Source organism: Thunnus maccoyii, chromosome 12 (assembly GCF_910596095.1).
Source record: "Thunnus maccoyii chromosome 12, fThuMac1.1, whole genome shotgun sequence".
Classification (NCBI taxonomy): Eukaryota; Metazoa; Chordata; class Actinopteri; order Scombriformes; family Scombridae; genus Thunnus; species Thunnus maccoyii.
Window position 1 is genome coordinate 29,611,385 of NC_056544.1, and position 23,444 is coordinate 29,634,828.

Sequence of the window (23,444 nt, forward strand, 5' to 3'; positions counted from 1 at the left end):
CATGTACACTGACAGTGAAAGCAGAGACGATCGTCTGTGTGAAGTTGTTCAGTCTCTAAACAGTGAAATAAGTTGTGATGCTTCTGTCTGATCTGCACAGTCTGGATGTGAACGTCAGCTAATTAATCTTCAAACTCCATTATGTCTTGCATTTTAATCTAATAAAGTATTTGTAGGTGTGGTGGGTGTTATAGAGTCCAGGGTTATTTCACTGTGCTGCAGTGAGTTAACTGTTCATCAGTGTGACGGCGAGCGGGAGGAAACTGTTCCTGTGTCTGCTGGTCTTGGTGTTCTGTAGTGTCAACCAGACGGGAGAAGGTCTGCAGTGATTTCTCCGCCTGTTTCCTGACTCTGGAGGTGTGCAGGTCCTGGATGGAGGACAGGTCGGCACAGATAATGTTTTCTGTAGACCTGATTGTCCGTTGTCGTCTGTTCTTGTCCTGTTCGGTGGCCGATCCAAACCAGACAGATTGATGTGCAGAGAACTGGATCAGCAGCTCCTGAGGCAGGTTGTACTTCCTGAGCTGATGTAGGAAGTAGATCCTCTCTGCTGGGCCTTTTTGATGACTGTGTTGATGTCAGACTCTCACTTCTAGGCCTTTTCCATACACGTGTGCTGACTCGGTTTGACTGAAAAGTCTCCGTTTTAGGGGTTTGAAGACGCCGGAGTAGTGTGGACGCTAGTACAAGTTCTGCTTTTTAAAACAAAAACGTATCAGTGTGGATCTAGCTTCAGTGTAGCTCCTCTTGGTTTCTGTCCTGGTTGTACAGGATCCTGTCCCCCCCTCCTGTAGACCTCCTCCTTGGCCTGACGAAGCTGCCTGTAACACACATGTAAGATCCAGGTCCAGGTCCAGGTCCAGGTCTGTAGCTCCAGCTTTGACTCGTTGGTTGGGAGAAGAAGAACCAGACAGCAGCGATATGTGTTCTTTAATACTGTGTAGCAGCGGTCCGGTGTGTTTTTATCCCTGGTGGAACGTTTAATATGCTGTCTGTATCTCGGCAGTTCTCGGCTGAGGTCTGCACTGTTAAAATCCCCCCGAGGACGGTGAGAACGGAGTCTGGATATTTGCGCTCCATGCTGGTTATCTGGTCAGCCAGGTGTTGTAAGGCCTCTCTAACACAGCTGGGATGTAAACAGAATAAAAGAGGAAAAACTCCCGTAGTGAATAAAACGCTTTGCAGAAACTAGTCTGTAGGTGAGGAGAGCACATTTCCTTCAACACTGTGACATCTGTACACCAACCTTCGTTTACCCTCGTTATAGAGACGGACTCACCAAGCAGTCGCTGTCCATTTGTTGGACAAAGATCAGACATTCACCAGTAGTGATGATGGTGAGCGGTGTTGGGAACCCTCCTGCAGCCTCCACAGAGCTGCTGCTGCTGCTCCTCTCACCAAAACCTCTGGAAAAGTTTCTAGTTGTGTAAAAACCAGTGAAAAAGTTTTTTGAGTGAACTGTCAAATATTCCACAGTTCTTCCCTGGTGAATGTTATATGACTGAAGACTGCACAAAAAACAGAAAAAAGTATGAGAGTAATAAATAAATGAATGAATGAATGAATGAACAGAAACCAGGAAGTCCACTCTCAGTAAAAGATGAATGAGTTTGAAGGCTTCTCAGACACACAGAAAAAATATAAGACAGGATTTTACAGCTTTTTTTTTTCCCCTCGGATGTTTTTCTTGCAGTTATAATGTTGGTTTGAGCCTCGGAGTCGTGGCTGAGATGAAAATACGTATCTAAAAAACACATATTTGGATAATTCAGAGTTTACACACAGCTGCTTTGTATATTGAACGAATTAGAAATGTTGTGTTCAGATTTGGAAACAAAAGAAACAAAATGTTGTAGTGTTTGTTCTGACAGAATAACTGATGTCCTCTCCTCTTCCTCCTCCTCCTCCTCCTCCTCCTCCTCCTCCTCCTCCTCCTCCTCCTCCTCCTCCTCCTCCTCCTCCTCCTGCTGCTGTCTGGTTTTTGGGGACGTGTCGGGCTGTTTGGGATCCTCCTCAGTCATCAGGGCACCAAGCGGATCCAGGCCATGCTGCTCAGCTCCCTCATCATGGTGAGTCCTTCTCTTTAACTCATCTGTACTGGTGGATGAATGAAAACCAGTCTTTCACTGGTCAGATTAACAGATTGGTCCCATAATTTAATCAGATTTGAACAGTTTAAACTGATGTTTTCATTATTGTAGAATCTCAAATGCAGCTTGATTTACTGTTTCAGTCCTGAAGACGTTTTTCTGACTGGAGGGGGAATTTAAGGGGGAATTTTTTGGGTCGTCACAATTTTCATTTGACTGGCAAGTGACCTTAAAAACTCACACATTACCTTAACGTCCATTTTGACCTGTTTTATTTTACTGCGTTTTCAATTTGTGCTTAAAAAAACCTGAAAATTCAAACAAGTTCTTATGGCTGGCTGAGGAGTAAATGTTGGGGGTAGTGAACGGACACAAAGCAAATGTAAATATCATAGTGAATAAATGACGATGTACATAAATCACGTGACCTAAACGTCACTGAAGATGACTGAGCATCAGATCTGTGAGGAGCAATGATGAGGAGACTGTAACCTTCCTCACATCAATACAAACAAACAGATAATGTTTTCCATCGTTTGAGCTTTGACTGTCGCTCTTTTAATGACGTCATCTCGTTGGTGTTCTCTTCTTCTGTGGTAGTTTAATAGCACCGACTGGAGAATTAGCGCCACCTGCTGTTGATCTCAACTTTTTATGATGATTTTCTAGAAATTATGTTAAAATTTGAGCTACATTTTGACTGAAACTTTATGTAAACTTTGCTGAGCAGCAGCAACAGCAACGTCTGCTGCTACTCACAGTAGATTATAGAAAGATACGTCCCTTTAATTTCTATCAGATCAGCTTCAAATTGTGATTTATTGAACATAACTGGTTGAACTACAGTTTTGTATCTGACATGAAAGTGTTGACTCACTGTAGACGGATTGGTAACAACTTGCAACACAGTCATATATAAATAAAGCTTCAACATTTAATCTTTAAACTCTTTTTGTTCTAAACATCCTTGAAGTGTCTCTCAGATGTTCAGGAGGAGAAAGTTTTAACATGTCTGGTTTATTTCTAATTAATAGAAGAAGAAGAAGAACTTCACTGTTGCTAATAGGACAAAAACCCATGTTTAGTTATCAAAAATATAATGAAAGAAAACTCCACAATGGCCGATAGTGATTAGGTAAGACAATATGAAGTGGAGACTGTGAATAATTAAGTAAATCAGTAGTTCTTATTTTATTCTTTTTATTTTGTATTTTTTATTTGATTATAAAAGTCTGTTTTAGTGTCACAACGGCATCGTTTGAGTTTCATCAAGTCTTCGTCGTTAATTTTAATTTAATCGTCCGGTTTAGACATCAGGCTGTCGAGGGTTAAAACACTTGAAGACGTTTCCTTCTTCATTATCTGCTTCAGCAAGAGACTCTCATCTCGCTGAGACGAGGAGGCACAGGTGGCACCAACACACCCAGCAGTGACACACACACACACACACACACACACACACACACACACTTCCTCTCCTGCAGCATCCTCGTGCACGCTCACAGAGCAATTTATTACAGCGTCTGTCTGTCCTCGTCTCCCCTCCTCGCCACCACCTGGCTTCTCGATGCAGCTGGAGGAGGGGTGAAAGGTCAAAATATTTATAACACATGCAGCTGCAGATGGGGTCGAGCTTGAAGGGGGAGGGGGGGGGGGCAGCAGGAGTGTGTGTGTGTGTGTGTGTGTTAGTTATGGTGTCAGTGTGACTGTGCAGACAGACAGATGTTTTAGAGCTGCTAGTCGGGGGTTGAAGGCTGCAGCTGAATCACTCGCTGGTTTTCATCTTTGAGGTGTGAATGAAACTGAAGGCGCTCGGCACGAAATCCACCCAGAGACACGGTGAGAGCGACAACAGGAAGTGGAGACGGAGCACAGCCTTTTAGCTCTGATGCTTTTCTTTGTTATCAGCACCAAACCTCAGGAATGAAACTCTTATGTTTCATCATCGAGTCGTCAGTAAAGACAGTGATGTCACTGACGTCCAATCAAACAGCCTCTACTCTCATCAAACAGAGTTGGAGGCTGTGATCAGCATTTTAACAACAGAGAACAAAACATGTGTTTTTCAGACTGAAGCAGAGACTTGAGAATATGAAACGTCAAATATTCCTTTCAGTCCAGTGTCTTCCTCCTTTTAGAGAAGAAACGCTGGGATATAAAAGCTCATATTTGTGTTATTAGCGACTGCGTGACCCGGGAAGCGTTTCTGTAGCATGTGCTTGCTACAAATCAGAAGTGGTTAAGCCCTCCCGCTGTTCACACTGATCATAAATCATCAGATCACAGTCACGTACGAGGGGAAAAGGTCAACATTTGGACACTTTCAGCTGCTTGTGAACGTAACCTTTAAGCTCTGTTGAAGCGGTGTTTCTCAACGACCCTCCCTGTGGATTAATCGCATCACGCTGAGAGAATCTCCACCCCCCCTGCTCCCCCCCCCCCCCCCCCCCCCCCCCCGCCGCCTCTCTCTCTCTCTCTCTACCTCAGGTAACCTCCGGCTTTAAGTCCAAGTCCATGGCAGCTGCGTTGCCGCCTCCCTTCCTGGATCCTCTCTTCTCCATCTCGCTGATGGAGGACAGCGAGCTGAGGCAGCTGGTGCTCGAGATCCTGCACAACATCATCGATCGCCATGACAACCGTGCCAAACTGCGCGGCATCAGGTACAAAGTACACATGTCAGCCTGTACCGTCTTATTATTAACGTGTGAGTCGACCTGCAAAGCGTTAACCTGTATGGTTCTATACTAATACAACTGTATGGATTGATTGATATTAACGGTGAGCTGTATCACTGCACATCACAGTAAATGTTCCTCGTTAGATCACAGAGCAGAAGATTAAAGGCTGGATCATTTTCTATATGTCTCTTATTTTCAACAAATCACAGGAACACGTCACCCAGTGCAGCGATGAGGCTCACTGACGTGTTTTTAATAGTTTTTGGACAATAAAGGAGGAATAAATATGAGATTTGTTGATAATAAGTAAATTATAAAGAATATCCAGACATATCCTTAAAGAGAATATAGATACATAATCTCTATATGTACATAACACCAGACAGACACAAAATACACTGTTGTACACTGAGAACACAGTTTATACTGATCCTAATATGATAAAACACAATGACCAGCCGTCAGTGAAGTGACAGAAAATATTTAAAAGAATTAAAACAATAAAAAGGTTTTAAAAAATCAGACATGCAAAGAAGGCAAAGTCCATAAATTAGATCCAACAAGTTTATTTATTTATTTGTTTATTTAACAGGGACAGTGCACATTAATAAACATTACGTTAGCCAAGAGGCTATTTTTCATCTGTAGTCTCTGGACAGACGTTACAGATTCACCCTAAAAACAGAATATGAGAATGAGATTGAAATGACAAAGTTACTGATGCGGAACATATATAATATTAATAAAAAACATCCTTAAAACATGCAACACAGAGACTCATGATACAAGACAATAAATACATGAAGATATGAATGTTAATAGAAACATAGACTGAATAAAACCACATTGAGCTGCTTTGTTTGACACTAACTAGAAGATGCAGAGCAGAAGCACAGATACAGAAAACATAAACAGCTGAATAGTATTTATCTCACTATCAGTCAGTGTTGCACATTATAGTCTATAAAGATATTATCAGGTAAATTCATATAAACAACACAGAACTAAGTTTAATGGCTTAAAATGAAGAAGAAACTTGAACCTTTATTTCAGATTAATTACATATTTCAGGGAAAACATAGTTGATCATTAAACATGTTATTGTCATATCATGTCTTGTTATGACAGTAAATTATTTTTTTGGTGGTAGGAAAATGTTCAGAATGATTTACACGTGGTTCAGTCGGTTGTAATAATTTTAATATTGCTAATTTGACACCTGCACTAGTAAGATACAGACTATAGTTTTAGTTAATTAGGAACCAGTTTCACATGTAAACAAACTGTAGACGCCCTGCAGAAGACTGTTAATGATTCTTTTGTTTCCTTTTTGTTGACTGGACTGATTTATGATTTAGTGTTTTTGTCTTTGATACAGAATCATTCCCAACGTCGCAGCACTGAAGATTAAAAGAGAGAAGATTTCCAAGCAGGACGTCGCATTTATGAAAAAGGTAGATTTATTATTATTAATTATTATTTACAGAAGTTACTGTGGATTAAAGCATCAAAGAATATCAAAACATTCATTGAAAAGTCTCAAACTGCTCTTTTAATTTAGAAACACATTGTGACTCTTTTACATGTTTACAACAGAAACAAAAATTATGAGTAAAAAAAGAAAATAATCTTAATCACAGTAGGAAGAAATGAATCAACTGCAGGTTTCTGTCAGAAAAATGTCTCAAGACTGCAACAAAACGTAAAAATAACAGCAAAACTCACATTTTAAAGGGGAAGTCGACTGATTTTACACATCAAAGGCTGTTTTCAGGTGTTTGTAAGTAGTTTTCAACAATTATATTATGTTATTCAATATAACTAAAGCTCATAAATATAGTAGAATAAAAAGTACAATTCTCTCTGAAATGTTGATGAGAGGATGTATAAAGAAGTTTAAAAGGGTTGTAATTGAGGAAAGTCAATATTGTACGTATAATAATAAAACTACTGGAGATACTTCATCTTCATCGCTGGAAATTGGATCCAAAGTTTACATAAAATATTAATTATTGGAGCTTTTAATATAAGATTTAACTATTTACTTCATCTGTAAAAGAGCTTTCAGGTCTAATTTAATGTTAATGTCTGAAGTTGATTCTTATTTATTTTCTGTGTTTCTGCTCTGAACTGTGAGGAACTTATTCCCAAACAGAGAAGATCAGTTTCTTTAGATGCTTAATTGTTTTTTGGGGCATTTATGTGACTAACAGATATCATGTTGCTGTTGTCGGGAGAAAATGTTTTATTTTTCTTATTTAAAGGAGAACTCCAGTGATTTTCCACCTCAGTGTGAGTTTCCAGGTGTTCTCTGTGATAAAAGGAGTATAAAAGCGGAGCTGCTGCTGTGAAATCTGATAAATTATCTGAAGTGATCTGTCGTCCGTCGGGGTTGAAGACTACAAGTTTGAAAAATGAAAAAAGATCTGGTGATGCGGAGTCAGAGAGAAGTGAAGTTATCAGACCTCCTCGTCTCTGCTGGAGGCTCGCAGCTGCAGGCTACGTTAGCCGCTACTAGCATAACACAGCAGAACTGTGACAGCTGTGCATTGTGGGTAATGTAGGCATCTGCTTGTGACAAAGAAGAAAAACGCGAGGAGTAAAAATGACAAGTCCGACACATGGATGTATAATAAGAGCTGGATGGGGCGCCGCAGCTCAGCCCTGCAGCCAGTTTTTCCCAGTGGCCACTCTGGTTACTGTCACTGGTATTGCAGCGAAAAATCCTTCTGCGGCCCAAAAAGGATTTTCCCCATAGACCACCAGTGTAAAAGAGACGCCTGTAAAACTGTTGACAGGACGCGTCGAACTGCAAACAACGTCTATTATGAATCTTTCTATTATAAATTTTTGATCCATGGAGGTTTTATGTTTGTTAAACTTTCCTCAAGCCGAGAAAAGCGATTTAAAAATCTGTGACATCATCACAATGTAAAGTCTGTGGGCCGAGCGGGAGCTCATGGGTGGGGCCAGCGGGGAAACACTACTGCACATATTCAGTGGGCCACACAAGGCGGAAGCTAGAAACTTTTTTTGGCGTATGCACCAGGCGAGCAATTCCTATAGGACTGAATGGACGCCATTTTTAGTCTGGTATCCAGCTCTTATAATACATCGATGGTCCGACAGTGTTAAAGGAGGGCAGTGCTAAATCGGTGGAGTACTCTTTGCATTTACAAGCTTCAACATCCTCGTCCAATGAGGTCACAGAATTTATTGACCCTGACAGCACATGACATTTCCAAAAAAAACGTCCCCCAGTTTAAGTTGTTCACCTGTGAATCATCACACCTAAACTGTGACCTTTTACCTGCACGTCAAACACCTGAAAGAACAGTCGCGGAGCTGGAAACCGACACGACATCATCGCCGCCAGCAGCGTTCAGTCCTCCGGCCCGTCTGTTATTAATTCTCATCGGCTGTCAGAGGTCATTAATGGCGTCTGATTGAATTCATTAAGCGGTGAATAGAAATCAGCGGCCTTCACTTTCCATCAGACTCCACGTCGTCGAGCTCATGAATGCAACAAAGCAAACGACCCGACAACCTGCGTCTTTATTTCATCTGATGAAGAGGAGGAGCTGCGACGCGGCCGGTTATTTTTAGGCTGATTCAGAGTGAATGAGATTAATCTTTTCAGCGGACGCCACTGTGGCATTTTCATTTGCATTTTATAGCACCGTAACATTTTCATTTATATGATGAGGAGCGGAGCTGTTGGAAGTGTTATACAGTCAGTAACAGGGCTGACAGTTATTTTCATTATTAATCTGCTGATTATTTTCTCAATTAAACTGTTTTTCTTTTTAAAATGTAAAATAAAAATAATGCATCCGAAACATCCTGAAACCCAAAATATAATCAGGTTTATTATCACAGAAGACAAAGAAAAGCAGCAAAGAGAATAACTGGAGAAAGTTTGTCTGTTAGTTTATTTTTAATTTAATGATCAAAATAGTTGCCAATTATTTTTCTGTTGATGCCTAATTTATTATTAAACCAATAGTTTCAGATCTAATTTAGTTCCACGATGTTACCAAGACAAAAAAGTAGAAAAATGGAAAATATATTTAAAAAAAAAAAGATAAATCTGAGGAACAATTCATTGATTTACTAACAAGTTTTGTGATAAATCTTCTTCCTCGGTGCCTTATTGTCCAAAAACTATTAAAATCACATCAGTGAGACACATCGCTGCACTGACTGACATGTTCCTTCATCACCATGAACACACACACACACACACACACACACACACACACACACACACACACACACACACACACACACACACACACACACACACACACACCGTCCTGCTGCCAGAAACACTCACTAGAGCACCAAATGTGGATTCATCCGCTGCTGAAAATAGTCCCCAACTAATGCACCGTTTCCTCCTGTTTGTTAAAAACTGCAGTTGTTTTAGGAAATTACTGAAAAGATAAAAATGAAACTATATATTTGTGAGGTGTTAATTTTGGCACCTAATTTAGTCTTCTGATGAAAATTAGTTTCAGTCAAATTGTTGCCATTTGATTTCTGTTAGTTTTAATCAACAAAACCTAAAGATGTTCTAGTCTTGTTTTCATCGTGCACCTTTAATTTTTATGTCTTCTAAGCATTTTTGAGGTTCCAGCTGTCGCCATCTTATCTTAGTTGTGTACAGTTACCATGGTTACAGGTTAGCGTAAAAGGTTTCCTTGTTGACACACACACACATGGTGTTTGTGTGACTCTGCTCTAATGATAATGTGAGCGTTGCTGTGCTGCCTGCATGTTTTCACAGTTTATCAGCTGTTTTCTTGCTGCTTCTTGTTTTATTCTCAGAGGTTTGTAGATGAATTTAGTCCATAAATCTGTAACGTTTGAGCAGGAAAAACATGAAGCGCTCAGCAAGGCAAAAACTCAGCGAGCAAAAAGCTTCACTCTGTCTGATCGGGGCCTAAATCGGCTCCTGAACAAGAGACATGATGATTGACTGCTGGAGGAGATTTTTACTAATCAGCAGCTACAGTGAATGTAAATCCACAGACGCTGCAGCTCGTTTTATTTGTTGATGAAAAACATAAAACATTTTGTCATAGTTCTTGTTTTTATTGAGGAAAAAAAAGGTTGTCGACAAATATTTAAGTTTAGTTAATTTATCTTGGAGCTGAGAGCCGCAGACAGGAAGAGAAATCAGAATTATTGACTAACACGTTGTTAGTTTTGGTTATAAATGCACCGTCTTCAGCTGCACATCCAGCAGAATTCATAGTCGGGACATGCAGGTGAGCAGAGGAACAAAACTAATCACCACCTTGCTGATGAGACACACCTGAGAAAATCAATCAAGCCGAGAGTTTGAATGAAGACAGTGAGACGGTGGCTCCGGTCGGTAGGGTCTCCATCTCTCACCGCTGGAAGAATTTTATCTGGGTCATTCATGGGGGGCGGGGGGGGGGGTCACGTTCAACGCCTCCATCTCTGAGGGAGCTGCTTGAAGCTGCGACTAGAAGATCATAGCTGATGATGATGAAGGCAGGTCTGACTGCAGCGTCACACAAACAATAACTACTTTCAGTTGACTTCAAACCATCAGAAGACTCAGTTAAAGGAAAGCAGGGTCTTAATCAGCTGTTTCGGCACATCAACCTTGTTTGTTTATTTTTTTAATTGATTTGTGAGATGTACAATAGCTCCTTAGTAACAATCCGTATTTGTTTCCTTCCCTCTGTCTCCTCTTCTTCCTCCAGCATGGCCAGCAGCTCTATCGTCACATCTATCTGGGCTGCAAAGAGGAAGATAACGTCCATAAAAACTTCGAGCTGCTCTTCACCACTCTGGCCATTATGACCATCGAGCTGGCCAACGAGGAAGTGGTCATCGACCTCATCCGGCTCGCCATCGCTCTGCAGGTAACCTCGTTCGCTGATCTTAAACCAACAGTCAGGAGCCCAAATGAAGAGTGAAACATGTTTTTCTTGCTGTAATCATTCCTCCTCTTCATACCGACCATCACCCTTCATAATGACCTTGGCCTCCATCACTTCCATTGAAAGCACATTTGAAGGATCTTTTAACATCCAGTATGAACAGGAGGAATGATTACAGCGAGGAAAACCTCTTTCACTGCTCAGTTTCTTGGTGTTTTACCTTTATTAACCAGTTCAGAGATGCAGAAAGGAAAAGAGAGAAAGAGAGAGGAGGTGATTCAACCAGAGGGTTTTATACCAGGACGCCTCCAAAGTTATGAGGTATAAACAATATAAAATTGTAATCAGACAAAAAGAACACACTGAAGCTCTAAAGAAATCATAAACAGAGGAGGACATTGTGAATTAATCAGTGAGTGGAAACAGTCATTTGCTTCTGTGAAAGTAGAAACACCACAACTACAAGTACTACAAGTCCTGCATTCACATTATTCTAATGGGGAGAAAAAAGTCAAACGAAACAAGTTATTAGCAGTAAAATGTATTCAGGGAAAGATTTGACAAACAGAAAGAAGACAGAAGAAGAAGAAAATGGATTACAAATGTTCTTTTCAAGGAGCACTCTGACTAAGATAAGCAGCAACAACAATAAAACAGATAAAACACAAATACATCTCAAAAAATACATCACAATGACAACACCGCACTCATAAAATATCACATCCTGTAGACAATTTAAAATCTCTTAAAAAAAAAACAACCCAGTAGCTGTCAAGATAAACCAAAACATTAAGATCTAAATGATCCCTAAAAAGCACAAACAGATTGTGCTGCAGCGATTTAAATTCTTGAAGAAGAACCAAATATTTCAATTTTAAATCAAGTTGCAGAAGGTGCAGAATACATAAAAGCTAAAAGTTAATGAATATGAGTCTTGGGAAAGAAGAGCAGCTATTTACAGTTTTATTATAGGAACTTATATAAATGAAGAAATAAACAGGAAAAGATGGAAAGTAATTAAGAAGCAGCAGAAGCACAAACTGAACTTATGTAAGAGTATCCTCGTTGTGATGTTTGCGTGTATTCACGGTGTCACAAGCGTCCGTTAGCCGTCGTTGATGAGTAGCTGTGCTGTCGTCGTCAGCGGGTCGAGTCCTTAATGTCGTTAGACGACTTCGGTCCGATAAAACCTTCAACATGTGAGACAGAAAGAAGAGAGGTGTGAAAAAACGGTCTGCACACACACACACACACACACGCTCCGACCAACGCCGCACACACCAGCTGCTTGTTTGTTTATGTATCACGCTGAGATCTTATCATTTCTGAATGTCACGGCGTTGTAGACAAGAGGCAAACACACACACACACACACATTTGTAGTAGTATGTGTACTCTCACCGGGTATCTTTAACCCTTTAGAGTCTTATAACTGAGAGTAAAAGTCTAGAAAACATCAGATGTTTTCAGATGATTCATACATGTATCCTCCAGAGGATCAACTAGTACTTTATCATTTGACTGGTATCATGATAAACATAAATGTAGGTATTTATTTACTGTATATATTCTTTCTTTTCTGATGTTGATACAACTTGTCTGCATTTTTGTTCTCTCACCAAACTAAATGTAGGAAAAGAAATGAAAGCCATGCCGTGTCTTTCCTGGGTCATGTACAGGTGCTACAACTTCAAAAACAATACATAACATTACTTTGGTTATTGTCGTTATTGTTATATTTTTGTTCTCTGTCTTTGTCTTTTTTAAAAATTTCATTTATGTTGTTTTTCTTTTCTTATATTCTTTGTCTGATTGGCGTTTCTGTGATCTAAACTTATTAAATAAGGCCATAAGACAAACTGACAAAGCCTGCAGAAAATATTATTTAATGCTCCCTCAGCTTGCTAATTATTAGATAATAAACCACATGCAGGTGGTGGAAACACAAAGGCATCAGACTGATTAGTTGACAAGATACATCTGGCATAATAATAAACAGGCAATGAGATCAGGAAGAAAAAGCCCTTGAAAACAAGTCACAGTAGCAGCACAAGAAAATAAACAATCAATTGAAAAGAGTCTTTAGTCCTCTGGTGGATCTTTCCAAAAAAAAAATTTCAAGGAAAAACCCTCAATTAAAATATGTTGGAGTATTCAACAATCAATCAATTCAAAAAGCTTCTCTCTGGAGCGACAACCTGTCTGTTCCCTCCATCTTTATGCCCATAAATCTGAATTTTTCCTCACATCATGTTTATGCTCATTAAATGTTGCCAATAGCACATTTATATTTACAAATCCCTGTATTCAATGCAGTTTTGGGTTTTAGCCATGCTAGCAACATAACTCTAGAGATGTCTGTCACTCAGTCCACCATTTTGGACCACAACAACTATTATGGATTGCTATGAAGTCTTGTACAGACATTCATGTTCCTCAGAAGGTAACCCTTTCCTCCAGCGCCACCATGAGGTTGACTTTTTAATTCGTTCTTTCTTCGATCGTACTTTCTTGGAAAAGCTGATCTTCACGACCCCCGGCTTCTCTACAGCTAACGAGCTTAAAAAATGCACAACAGTGAAAACAAACGACATTGTTGGTTCATTAGTATGGCACCCATGTCAGAAAACAACCGTCCAGTCATGGCAGAGGCTGTAATTTACATGCACAATGCAACACACACACACACACAACTACTAATTCATGAGAGGCCAGAGACTGCTGACTACTTTGCATCCGTATATGTGAATGTACTGTTAGTCTTGTTCCAACATAAATTACATTGCATTGACATTTTAGGATGTAAACAACCATATGGAAATGCATGTGATACGGTTTTTAATCAGTAAGGTGTCATCTGTGTGTGTGCGACTGTGTCACCGGCGTTACGATACTCATCAAATCTGAACTACAAGGTCTACAGAGCTCAGGAAGATTGCCTCTGGGTCCTCAGCGGTAGCATCTGCTGTTTGATTGTGTTCTCACGCTGTCAGTGAAAAGGTCGTTGTCGTGGTAATGACCCCGGGATGACACAGCAAGCACGGAAGCACTGAATATGATGGTGCTGCTTGTCTTCACTGCTTGTAATGTGTTTCCGGGGTCATGATGGGAAATAATGTGGAGTTAATAGCGTTGCACTCTCACATTTAAATATCTAATCATCTAGTCTGCTTTGTTTACACACTTCTTTCTTTAACCCAAGTTTTATTATACAGGTAAACAATTAGCTTGCTTTATTTGTAGATTCTACAAAGGCTTAAATAGCACATACTTTTTAAAAAACTTTTGTCTCTGCTCCCCCTTGTCAGAAAATGTCCTCCCAGTTCACTGTTAATGTTTTGAAACTCAACACAGTTCATAGTTGAGTTGCAAAACATCAACAGTGAGCTGGAAGTACTGGGAGGACCAGAATTAAATACAGCTGTGAAGTTTCAAGTCAAAGTGTTGCCAAGAAACTCTTTAATTAAATTTAATTAAACTGATTAAAATCATCCATATTTACAGTGTAAACGAAACAAACTTCTTGATCACCTGTGTCAATATGTGGAACAGATGGAGAGGGGGTATCTGTGCATCAAGTTTCATGTCTGTAATTTAAAGACATGATACAGTAATATGAATATTTACGTTTACCGTAGCGCCTCCTAGATGTGAAATTGCATGGAATTTTAGAGGTTTGCTTGGTGGTTTTACTGTATGTGTACATGTAACCTAATAGTGGTTGAAATGGAACTTGAAAGAGTTATAGCCATTTATTCCCATCGATCCCACATACTCGACTTTGATAGCCAATTGTTGGAAAATGGTAAGGAATTTTGGAAATTTGGGATTTTGGATGTCCCTGTTGTGTCCAGGATGGTGAACATTAAATGATATACGGAGAATAGGAAGTGAAAAATGTGTTTTACCAAAAAAAGGGCTGAATATCTAGTAGGCAGAAATGGGTGTGACCACTTTATGAAATTTTCATATTGATCCTACAGAATTTTTTTCTACGCCTCAGGGTTCAAGAATTATTTGCCAAAAACTTCAAATCTATAACTGGCCATAAGATGGCGCTATTGGTGCCATTTTATAATAGGCTGATGCAAATCATGTAGAGACCCGGTGTACCAAATTTAATGTTGTTAACATTTATCATTTTTGAGATATTGGACAAAAAAGCACTTTGTGGCCATGTTTTTCATTGTTTCCAATGGACCCAAAATGATATTACTCTCCAATAATACAAAGTATAGGCAGTTAAAGGATAAAATTTCACTCTCAAAAACATAATCTTTATTAGAGTGCATACAATGGTTTCTTATTGTGAATGTGGTGCATTTTTTTCTGATGTGTGACTGTGTTTTTTCTAGGACATGGCTCTGGCCAACGAGGAGAACATGCCGATTTTCATTCGCTGTGGCATCATGGCGTTAGTGGCAGCATATCTTAACTTCCTTAGCCAGATGATCGCCAACCCGCCTTTCTGTCAACATGTCAGCAAGGTATGTCATCGACTCATTCATGCTTTACTGTCATGTAACAAAATGTCCTCTTTTAACACACCGAAGGTCTGTTGATGGGGTCATTTTAAGTGTCAAGGAAGCTTCATTATTCTTGAACCCTTGAAAGATGTTAGAGACCACTTTGGAACGTGCTCTTTCTTTATCAAATAAATTGTAGACTGAATACTTTCAGTCTATCAATATGCCGATGATGCACTGCTGTATTTGGCTACTAAACCCAGAGATTCAGCTGTACAGTTACTGTCATTCTCCTTTAATTAAGTAGGAGATGTACAGTGAAAAATGTGTACTATTGTATTATATTTGCCATTTATTTTTGTTCTCTGCCACTCTACCTTCATATTGGACCTTTAGGTGATCGAGTTGAGGAACCTGGACGCTCCGTACCTTCTCCCAGAGCACATCTTCAGGGACAAGTGTCCGTAAGTGTCCTTAATTCATTGGATTTAACTTCTTCTCCAACTACTTCTCAGACAGAGAGAACTGCTTTTGAGACATAAAACAGTGTTGCTTGTTTAAGGCAGATTTGAAGAGATTCATTTGTAGAAAATAATGGACCAGGCGAATGTTTTAGGGTAACAGGACACTTCAGATAACAGAATGTAATCCTGTAAGGCCACGACTAACTACAAACCTAAAAAAACATCATGCCCTGCTGGTTTTCATAGTCTTGTAACAAAGTAAACTGAAAAACATGGCAGACTTTTTTGGTCTTCATGCACCACTGAACAATTTTCATAGAAATTAATGGGATACGATTTCTACTACTTTTTACACATAGAATACCTGGAAGTACACAAGAGTTCCCCTTTAAAGCACAAAGAACATACTCAAATTTTACATTAAAGCTCCAGTAAACACTATTTTTTTAAACATTGGATCCAATTATCAGTAGTGAAGATTAGCTAATTACATTTTCTCGAGTACAAATATCTATATAAGTTGTATTTAAGCATAAAGTACAATTTTGAGATTTTATACTGTATGTCCAGTCCGCTTCATTTCAGAGGGAATAATTTTTTACTTTTTAATCCACTACATTTATTTGAGAGCTTTAGTTACTAGTTATTTTGAGTAAAATATAGATATATAATAAATAAATAAATTCAACATAAATACATCATAAATTATGGCATGTATCTTATTCCTGCTGCTAAAAACTACACAGACATTTATTTTTTCTTTTTTGTTTTGCCTCTGAGTCGTGTTTGTGAGAGGTCTTTATTCCAAATGTTCACTAGTTGAGATCAGAGTTGCTCTCATTCCACTATTGTAGTGTGTATTGTAGTCCTGCCTGTGAAAAGAACTATTTAAATATTTTATAAAAATATCTCAGATCTGAAGGAGATATTCACTGGTGCTTGTGTGTTAAGCCTGAGGTGAGATTTTTGGAGACTTAGTTCTTAAATTAAGAAGAAAGAAACTCATAAAAACATGAAAGCTCAAAGCCAAAGGCAAGATTTTTAGAATGACAGGGATGTTAAGTCTGTTAAACCCTCAAATTCTTCTTCTTCTTGTTTTGTTTTTTGTTTTTTTTTAACCATCATTCATCCGGATCTCTTTCAGGTCCATCCTACTTAAAATTCACTCCCTGTACACATATTAACAATCACTCAATACAACTCAATACAACCACAGTCTGAAACCTTTCTGGGAAGCTGCAGTCTGAGGTTCAGTAGCAGGTTAAGTTTTCATTGTTTACTTCAGGTTTATGGCCACAAGAACAAAATATTAGGAATATCAGGAATATTTTATGCTGTAGCATCAAGATTTCCCCTCATTAGAAGCCTCGGACCAAAAATACACAAAAGTATGTGAACAGGTTTGTCACTTCTGGCCATATTGTGCATTTTCTTTTCTTTTGTCACACCTGGGGCAAGTTTTCCAGTATATTGGTTTTGTTATGTGGCAGCACCAGTGTTGAACCAAAAACAGAGACGCTAAACGGTTTAATAAAGATCCAAACATGCTCAGTGTGAACGAACCCTGCAGTCCTTCCACCTCCAGCTCCAAAATCCCCAAACATTTGCTGATAAAACCTGATAATCAGATTAGAAGAACCAGCGTCTATTTTTTGATTTTAAAGCCCCTTTTGTGATATCACCCTATACAGAGAAAGATACAGCGGTTTAAAATACTAAATTTGGACTTTGAGAGCGTCACAGTTAGCTCAGCTCTGCGTTATTCAATCAAAATTCGCCACCAAACCATCTGAATACGTTTTACTGGAGAAGAATTTGTTAAAGGAATTGGATGGCTGTCTTAGTTTTTCCCTCTCACCCTCCCAGAGTCCCTGAATCTTTGGACAAGGAGGACAGACCGCTGTACTTCCAGACGGCCGACATGGCGGAGTGTCTGGCCGGACCAGGATACAACGCAGAGAGACTTTCCATCCCCTACGTTCCCCAGGTCACAGGTACGACCAGCTTCAGCTTCTCCAAATGAAGTTAAAACATCTGACAGGATTTTAAAGATGAAGCAGAGAATCTGTATATTTCTACTAATTTCAACAGTTGAAACAAGTGGAACTTGAATTGTTGTTTTGCATCTTTAAAGTTTAAGACATTAAACAACAGGAAAAAAATCCAAATCCAATGTCCATCGGATCCCAAAGTTTCCTAAGAAACCATGAAAACAGATATGATAGTTATGATATTTGATGGAATGGTTCAGCTGTTTTTCTTTCAAATGTAAGAAACTTAAAGAAAGATTAAAGCCAAAAAGAGTTTAAGAGGTTAAGAGAGGAGTCAGATTGAGGGATTTAACATGGAGATTGTTGTCCTTTGGTGCAGTGTTTTAACATTTCTGTTTCGCTGCGTTTGGAGCCGTCGGTGCCCTGAAGAACTAGCGGCACTCTGTAAAGATTTAACTGCTCAGGCTTTGAAGGATTAACAGCTTAAGGAATCGTTCAGTGAACAGAAAATAAAACTTTTTAAAAACCCATTGTGTGATCAGCTTTATTAAACCCGAACGTTGTCACAGTCGCTGTCGTCTTCGCTCGCAGTATAAAAGAATATTTCATCTCGGAACAACATGAACGTCTGTAAGGTTTCATGTTTGTACAAAAAAAAGTTTCCCCTCCAATAATAATTCATCCTCAAGATTCAGCTTCTTCCTTTTTTTGAGTCTAGATTTAAGGTCGTTATTATTTGATCTTTCTGAGGATCTGAGAGTTATTAGAAAATCTGGACAACAATTTGTTTTCCTTTTTTCACTGAATCAAAGAACTAACAGGATGAGAAATCTGTCTGTAGTTTAACAAACACTGTGCTTCTGTTTTCTTTCCTCTGTCGTGCTTTCATGTAAACATCAGTGCTTTACACAGTAGGAAAAATCCTCCACAGGTGCAAGCAGAGCTCCAGAGGTAACCAGCGAGCATAGAAACTGTGAACCTGATCTCCTGCCGTAGTAGTTAGTTAGTTTGGTTGGTACCGGTGGTGTTGAAATGTAGATCCAGAAACCCTGACGTCAGTCTGTCCACCGATTTTAGAGATTTAATTGTTCTAGTCATAATTCCTATTGATAAGTACTGTGTGTAGCTGAAACTGAATGGTTTGATCATTTTTACAACTGTTTTGCTTGCATTGCTTTTGGACACGTTAACGGTGAGTACAAGTACTACATGTAGATAAATATGTAGACTATGAATATTGTAATAGTCTGTTTTTGTTGTTGTTTAGTGCTTTTAATGTAGGAAGTTATTTGTAGTCATTATTAATCCATCAGAGAATAAATAAGAAAACCTTGTCAACAACCTGCCATTTGGTGCGTAACATCTGTTAGAGCTCAATGCAGCTGCTTTATTCTTTATTTGGATCTCATCAGCTTCTACAAAGTGGTCTCTAGTCTTCATAACATGAACAATTAAACTAAATGATCAGTAAAACAAGCCCATTCACAGGTATGAGTAAACATAATTAGTACACATGCGGGAGGGCGGGGATAAAAATAATAAAAAGACAAATTCACCAACCTAGTAAAGCATCGTCCAGCAGAGTAACTTTGAGGGGATCAGACAGACTGTTGGTTTAAATGTGCAGGTATAATATATATATATATATGTATAACTTATAGCAGTTACATAATGAACAGGTGTACAAGCAGGTGCGGTCAGCGGCCTGGTAAAGGTGGGAAGGTTCTGCTCTCTCTATACACAGCACTTTATAAAGCTTTTTATCTTTACTATTACTATTATTATTATTATTATTATTATTGTTATTATCCTAATCAAAGTGTTCCTAATGTATCTAATAGGCACATTTTTGGATTAACAAAAACCCGAGTACCATCCCCTAGTTGAACCTTTCTAGTTAATGGACCAAATATGGCGTCACCCATGTCCGTTCTTGGACAACGATTGGCCTGAAGTCACATGACCATATATCCAAAGATATATCCATCTCTGTAGACGCCCCATTGGCTGATATGTGTCTGGATGTATATGATTGGTTGCCTTTTATATTTTATTTAACTTTTTTTTTTTTACCCAACTTCCTTTATTTAAATGTTGTTTGTAATGTGTTTTATGATGACCCTGATGAAGGCCACGAGCCGAAATGCGTCGGTCAACTAATAAAGTTGTTCTTCATACTACAAGTGTTTCTGAAGTTCTCATCTCTCAAGTAAAAAAAGAGTCGCCAGCTTTTGTAAAGGTGCCTTTTAAAATAAATCTGATACATTCAAGAGCTGCATAATGAAAGGTGTCTTTAATCCATAGGGAGTTGGTTGGAGGGACAGATGACCTCTATTTAGACTGTATAAGTTTAAAAACTTAAAGGTTGTTTTTTGGCATTTTTGCCTTTATTGGACAGCGAAGACGTAGACGAGAGAGAGAGAGATGGTATGACATGCAACAAAGGTCCCTGGCTGGAATGGAACTGGTTGGATGTTGCTGTTGTTTGGCATGTTTTGTTCACATGTTTCAGACCAGAAACCACGTAACGATGGACGGGACCAAAGCATGTCAATTAAGGGGCTAATTAACAGCACAGTCACAGATCGGGTCTGTTGGGTTTAAGCCAAATACAGAGTAGAGACGAGTATTACTCAATTTAAGAGAACCTTATCAAAAATGTTTATGTTAAGGGGTTGTGTAATGAACGTGAACATTGGCAGGTATATAATATTGTGTGTCACAGTAAGCTCCATTTGGAAATAAATCAGCTTAAAGCCTTTATCATGTTATCAAACTGACAAACATACATATACAGCCTTCAGTAAACCTCCATGATGCTTTCTGACTTTGTTTCCAGGAAGCAAAACAAAAGTTAACTTCTCTTTATTGACTTTTCTGATCCGTGCTGCTGGTTTCTTCTTATGTCAATGATCCTAATATTCAGGATTATTTTGGTACATTCCCAGATAATAATGTGAGCCAAATGCCAAACTAATAATAGAAATGAAACCTCACATCTCTCTGGGTCTCTCACCTCTTGTCTATTCAGATCAGTTTCCTCATTGGCGCCTTCAGACCGGCTGCTGAGTCACACCTGTTCAAAGTGCACAACAAAGGTCACTCTGACTCACGCAAACAACAATTATCAAGTGTTTTGTCTGTTTACACACCTCATCTCATCTGTTACTATGCTGATTCTTATCGGGTGACCTTGACGCTCTCGAGTTGAGGTTTTTATTCTCACCGGTGCAGTGCGGATGAATACAGATGTGTTTGAGGCGGCCGAGTCGAGGCGGGCGTCCTCGGGGACGAGGTACTCGAGGAAGTTTATCGCTCTCCGTGATCAGATGGATGTTGTTCCTCGTGGTATTAAACTAAGTTTTACATGAAAATAGAATCTAAATCTGGCTGTTTTGGAAAATGGAGTTTGGTGCGTGAGAGTAGAGATGTCACTGCTGTTATCAAGTAGCCTCCAAGGACTAAACAAGACGTCCTCATACAGGCTGTTAAAATGACCCTTATGACCTTTATAAAATTATTATTCTGACTTCTTTATGCTGCTGATAAACTCTGAGATGTGTGTCGCGGTTCATAAAGGTCTAACCTGTTTTCTAAATGTCTCTCGTCCTGTAGATGAAGACCGCCTGACCAGGAGGAAGAGTTTTGTGGACACAATCTCTCTCCAAGTGGACATCCTGTCCAACAGCCTCCCAGACAAGGTCAGTTTTAAACACACTGTTACCCAAGATATTTCTATATATTTATGATTTTGAAAGGTTCTCTACCAGGAACAATACTGATGTAGCCTTCCTGTAGGGGCGGGAATCTTTGGGAAACTGATTCTCAATTCAATAAATAGAAAGAGTGGCTCTGCTTTAGGCTCCTACTCCAATGCTCTGAACTGCTATGTGAGATATAAGAGTGAAGCTGCATTCCTCTTGAAGCATCTTCTGACTGCATGAGAAGAATGAAGTTAAAGACCAACATCACTGCTTCAGTGTTTGTAGTAGAAACAGCTGTGTGTGTGTGTGTGTGTGTGTGTGTGTGTGTGTGTGTGTGTGTGTGTGTGTGTGTGTGTGTGTGTGTGATGGAGTACGAGGGGAGGAAACCGTTGTGTCTCCAGCAGCTGCAGCGCTCGTACAGAGGAAACACATCCTTCTCCTGAACACTGTGAAAATGAAACAGACCTCAGAGACTTTTTTTGTAAAGTGCTGCAGTGTTTGTTAGTTCACTGCTGCAGGGAACCAAGTATTCACTCAATACTTCATCTCATAAAGATCATTATTAACTTATTCAATCCAAAATGCACCTAAACACTCGTATGCATGCTGTATACCGTCCAGGTACTTCTCTGTTGAGTTCCACCTTTTTTATTCTGTCAATATAACCAAAAGAAGTTAATTATAACCACATTAGTTTATAGCTGAACTTCTGTTTTCTCAATAGTTGTAGTAAAGCTCGTCATGATTTACAGCAGAAATCACATGTTCTGGAAAATGTTTGATCCTTGTGTGTGTTTTTATCTCTGCAGTCGCAGCTGGCTGAGGAGATCACGTTTGAGACCCTGAAGAAGGCCATCGGTAAGATCAGAAGTCCCTTTCACACACGCAGTGCGACCCTGAACTTATCTAGACATTACCTGGAGGAGCTGTATGTGAGAACGTAACTATCTGAATCAGTTGGACTTCAAAGTTTTTGCGACTGTAAACTTTTATTTTAAGTCTCTCCTCACCTTCCTCTGTACTTTTACCTCCCAGAAAAGCAGCCGAAAAAACTCAAAAGATCCACATTAAATGTAAAAATCAGTGTTCAATGTGAGATATGAATAAATCGTCCCAGAATTACTTTAACCGAAGGCAAACAGAGAAGCTTTGAGACTTGTCCCAGACACTCTGAGTGGTCTGTCGCCTCATAACATAGCAGCAGATCAGAAATGTAATTTGCTGTAATGCTTCATAAACCAGCTGCAGTATTTTAAAATCACTTCTTTGACAGACAGGAAGTCAGTTTAAAAACTTTTATTGGTCTTTATAAGGACTTGAGCCAAAGTTATTTATCTGAAGGTAACAGCAGTCTGATTTTGTAACCGTCTGAATGTGGGTGTTTTAAAATGAGAAGTGGAGGTGTAACTCTGACTGGTTTGCAGATACCACTGGTCTGGAGGAGCAGGAGAGGGAGAAGAGGCGTCAGGTGATGGAGAAATTCCAGAAAGCTCCGTTTGAGGAGATCGCCGCCCACTGCGAGTCCAAGGTGAGAGGACATAAAAGGAAGGAAAAATAAACCTGGTGTCGTTAAAGAGAGTGAAGCTCAGCAATTAACCTTTAGATTAATATGATTTATTAACTCTTGCTCACTTTGAACGTTGTGTTTCTCCAGGCGAACATGTTACACGACCGGCTGGCACAAATCTTTGAACTCACGATTCGGTAAGTCACTAACAGCCAACTAAGTTACAAGTAGCGTTCAAATTATTTGATGATTATTTGAATTTTTGTTTTTGCACAATGTGTAAAATGTCTAAATCATAACGAGTCATTACCATAGACTTTATAAAAATATGGACGTAGTTACCGTGACGTCACTCGTTGGTTTCTGAAGAGCGGTTTTGAAGCTCAAAGTGAGCCGCTCCGTCCGTCGACATCTTGGCAGTGCGTGACGCTGCCTAACTCCCAGCCAATCAAAAATGGGCAAAGAGGCGGGCCAAATGGCTGAAACAAGCCACCTAGCGGCTGGCGGACCTGTCACTCAAAGCAGCCATGTCCTTCATTATGCAGAACTTTACAGCTTAATAAAATTTAAACGGGTGAGTTATAAAAAAATTCACCCCCCGTACAGTTGTCATGAAAGACGAAATT

General features: G+C 39.4%; 1 protein-coding gene across 4 annotated transcripts in view; it reads left to right on the forward strand.

Moving 5' to 3' along the window:
• The window catches only part of efr3a (EFR3 homolog A (S. cerevisiae)), a 145,711-nt gene that overhangs the window by 117,049 nt on the left and 5,218 nt on the right, over positions 1 to 23,444 (forward strand). For all 4 annotated transcript variants that reach the window (XM_042429470.1, XM_042429472.1, XM_042429471.1 and 1 more), the window contains 11 exons: positions 2,018 to 2,069; positions 4,578 to 4,750; positions 6,147 to 6,222; positions 10,507 to 10,668; positions 15,042 to 15,173; positions 15,549 to 15,616; positions 17,483 to 17,610; positions 21,223 to 21,308; positions 22,121 to 22,169; positions 22,736 to 22,839; positions 22,966 to 23,015. In XM_042429470.1, coding sequence (XP_042285404.1) covers positions 2,018 to 2,069; positions 4,578 to 4,750; positions 6,147 to 6,222; positions 10,507 to 10,668; positions 15,042 to 15,173; positions 15,549 to 15,616; positions 17,483 to 17,610; positions 21,223 to 21,308; positions 22,121 to 22,169; positions 22,736 to 22,839; positions 22,966 to 23,015 — 1,080 coding nt within the window. The remainder of the gene's footprint in view (positions 1 to 2,017; positions 2,070 to 4,577; positions 4,751 to 6,146; positions 6,223 to 10,506; positions 10,669 to 15,041; positions 15,174 to 15,548; positions 15,617 to 17,482; positions 17,611 to 21,222; positions 21,309 to 22,120; positions 22,170 to 22,735; positions 22,840 to 22,965; positions 23,016 to 23,444) is intronic.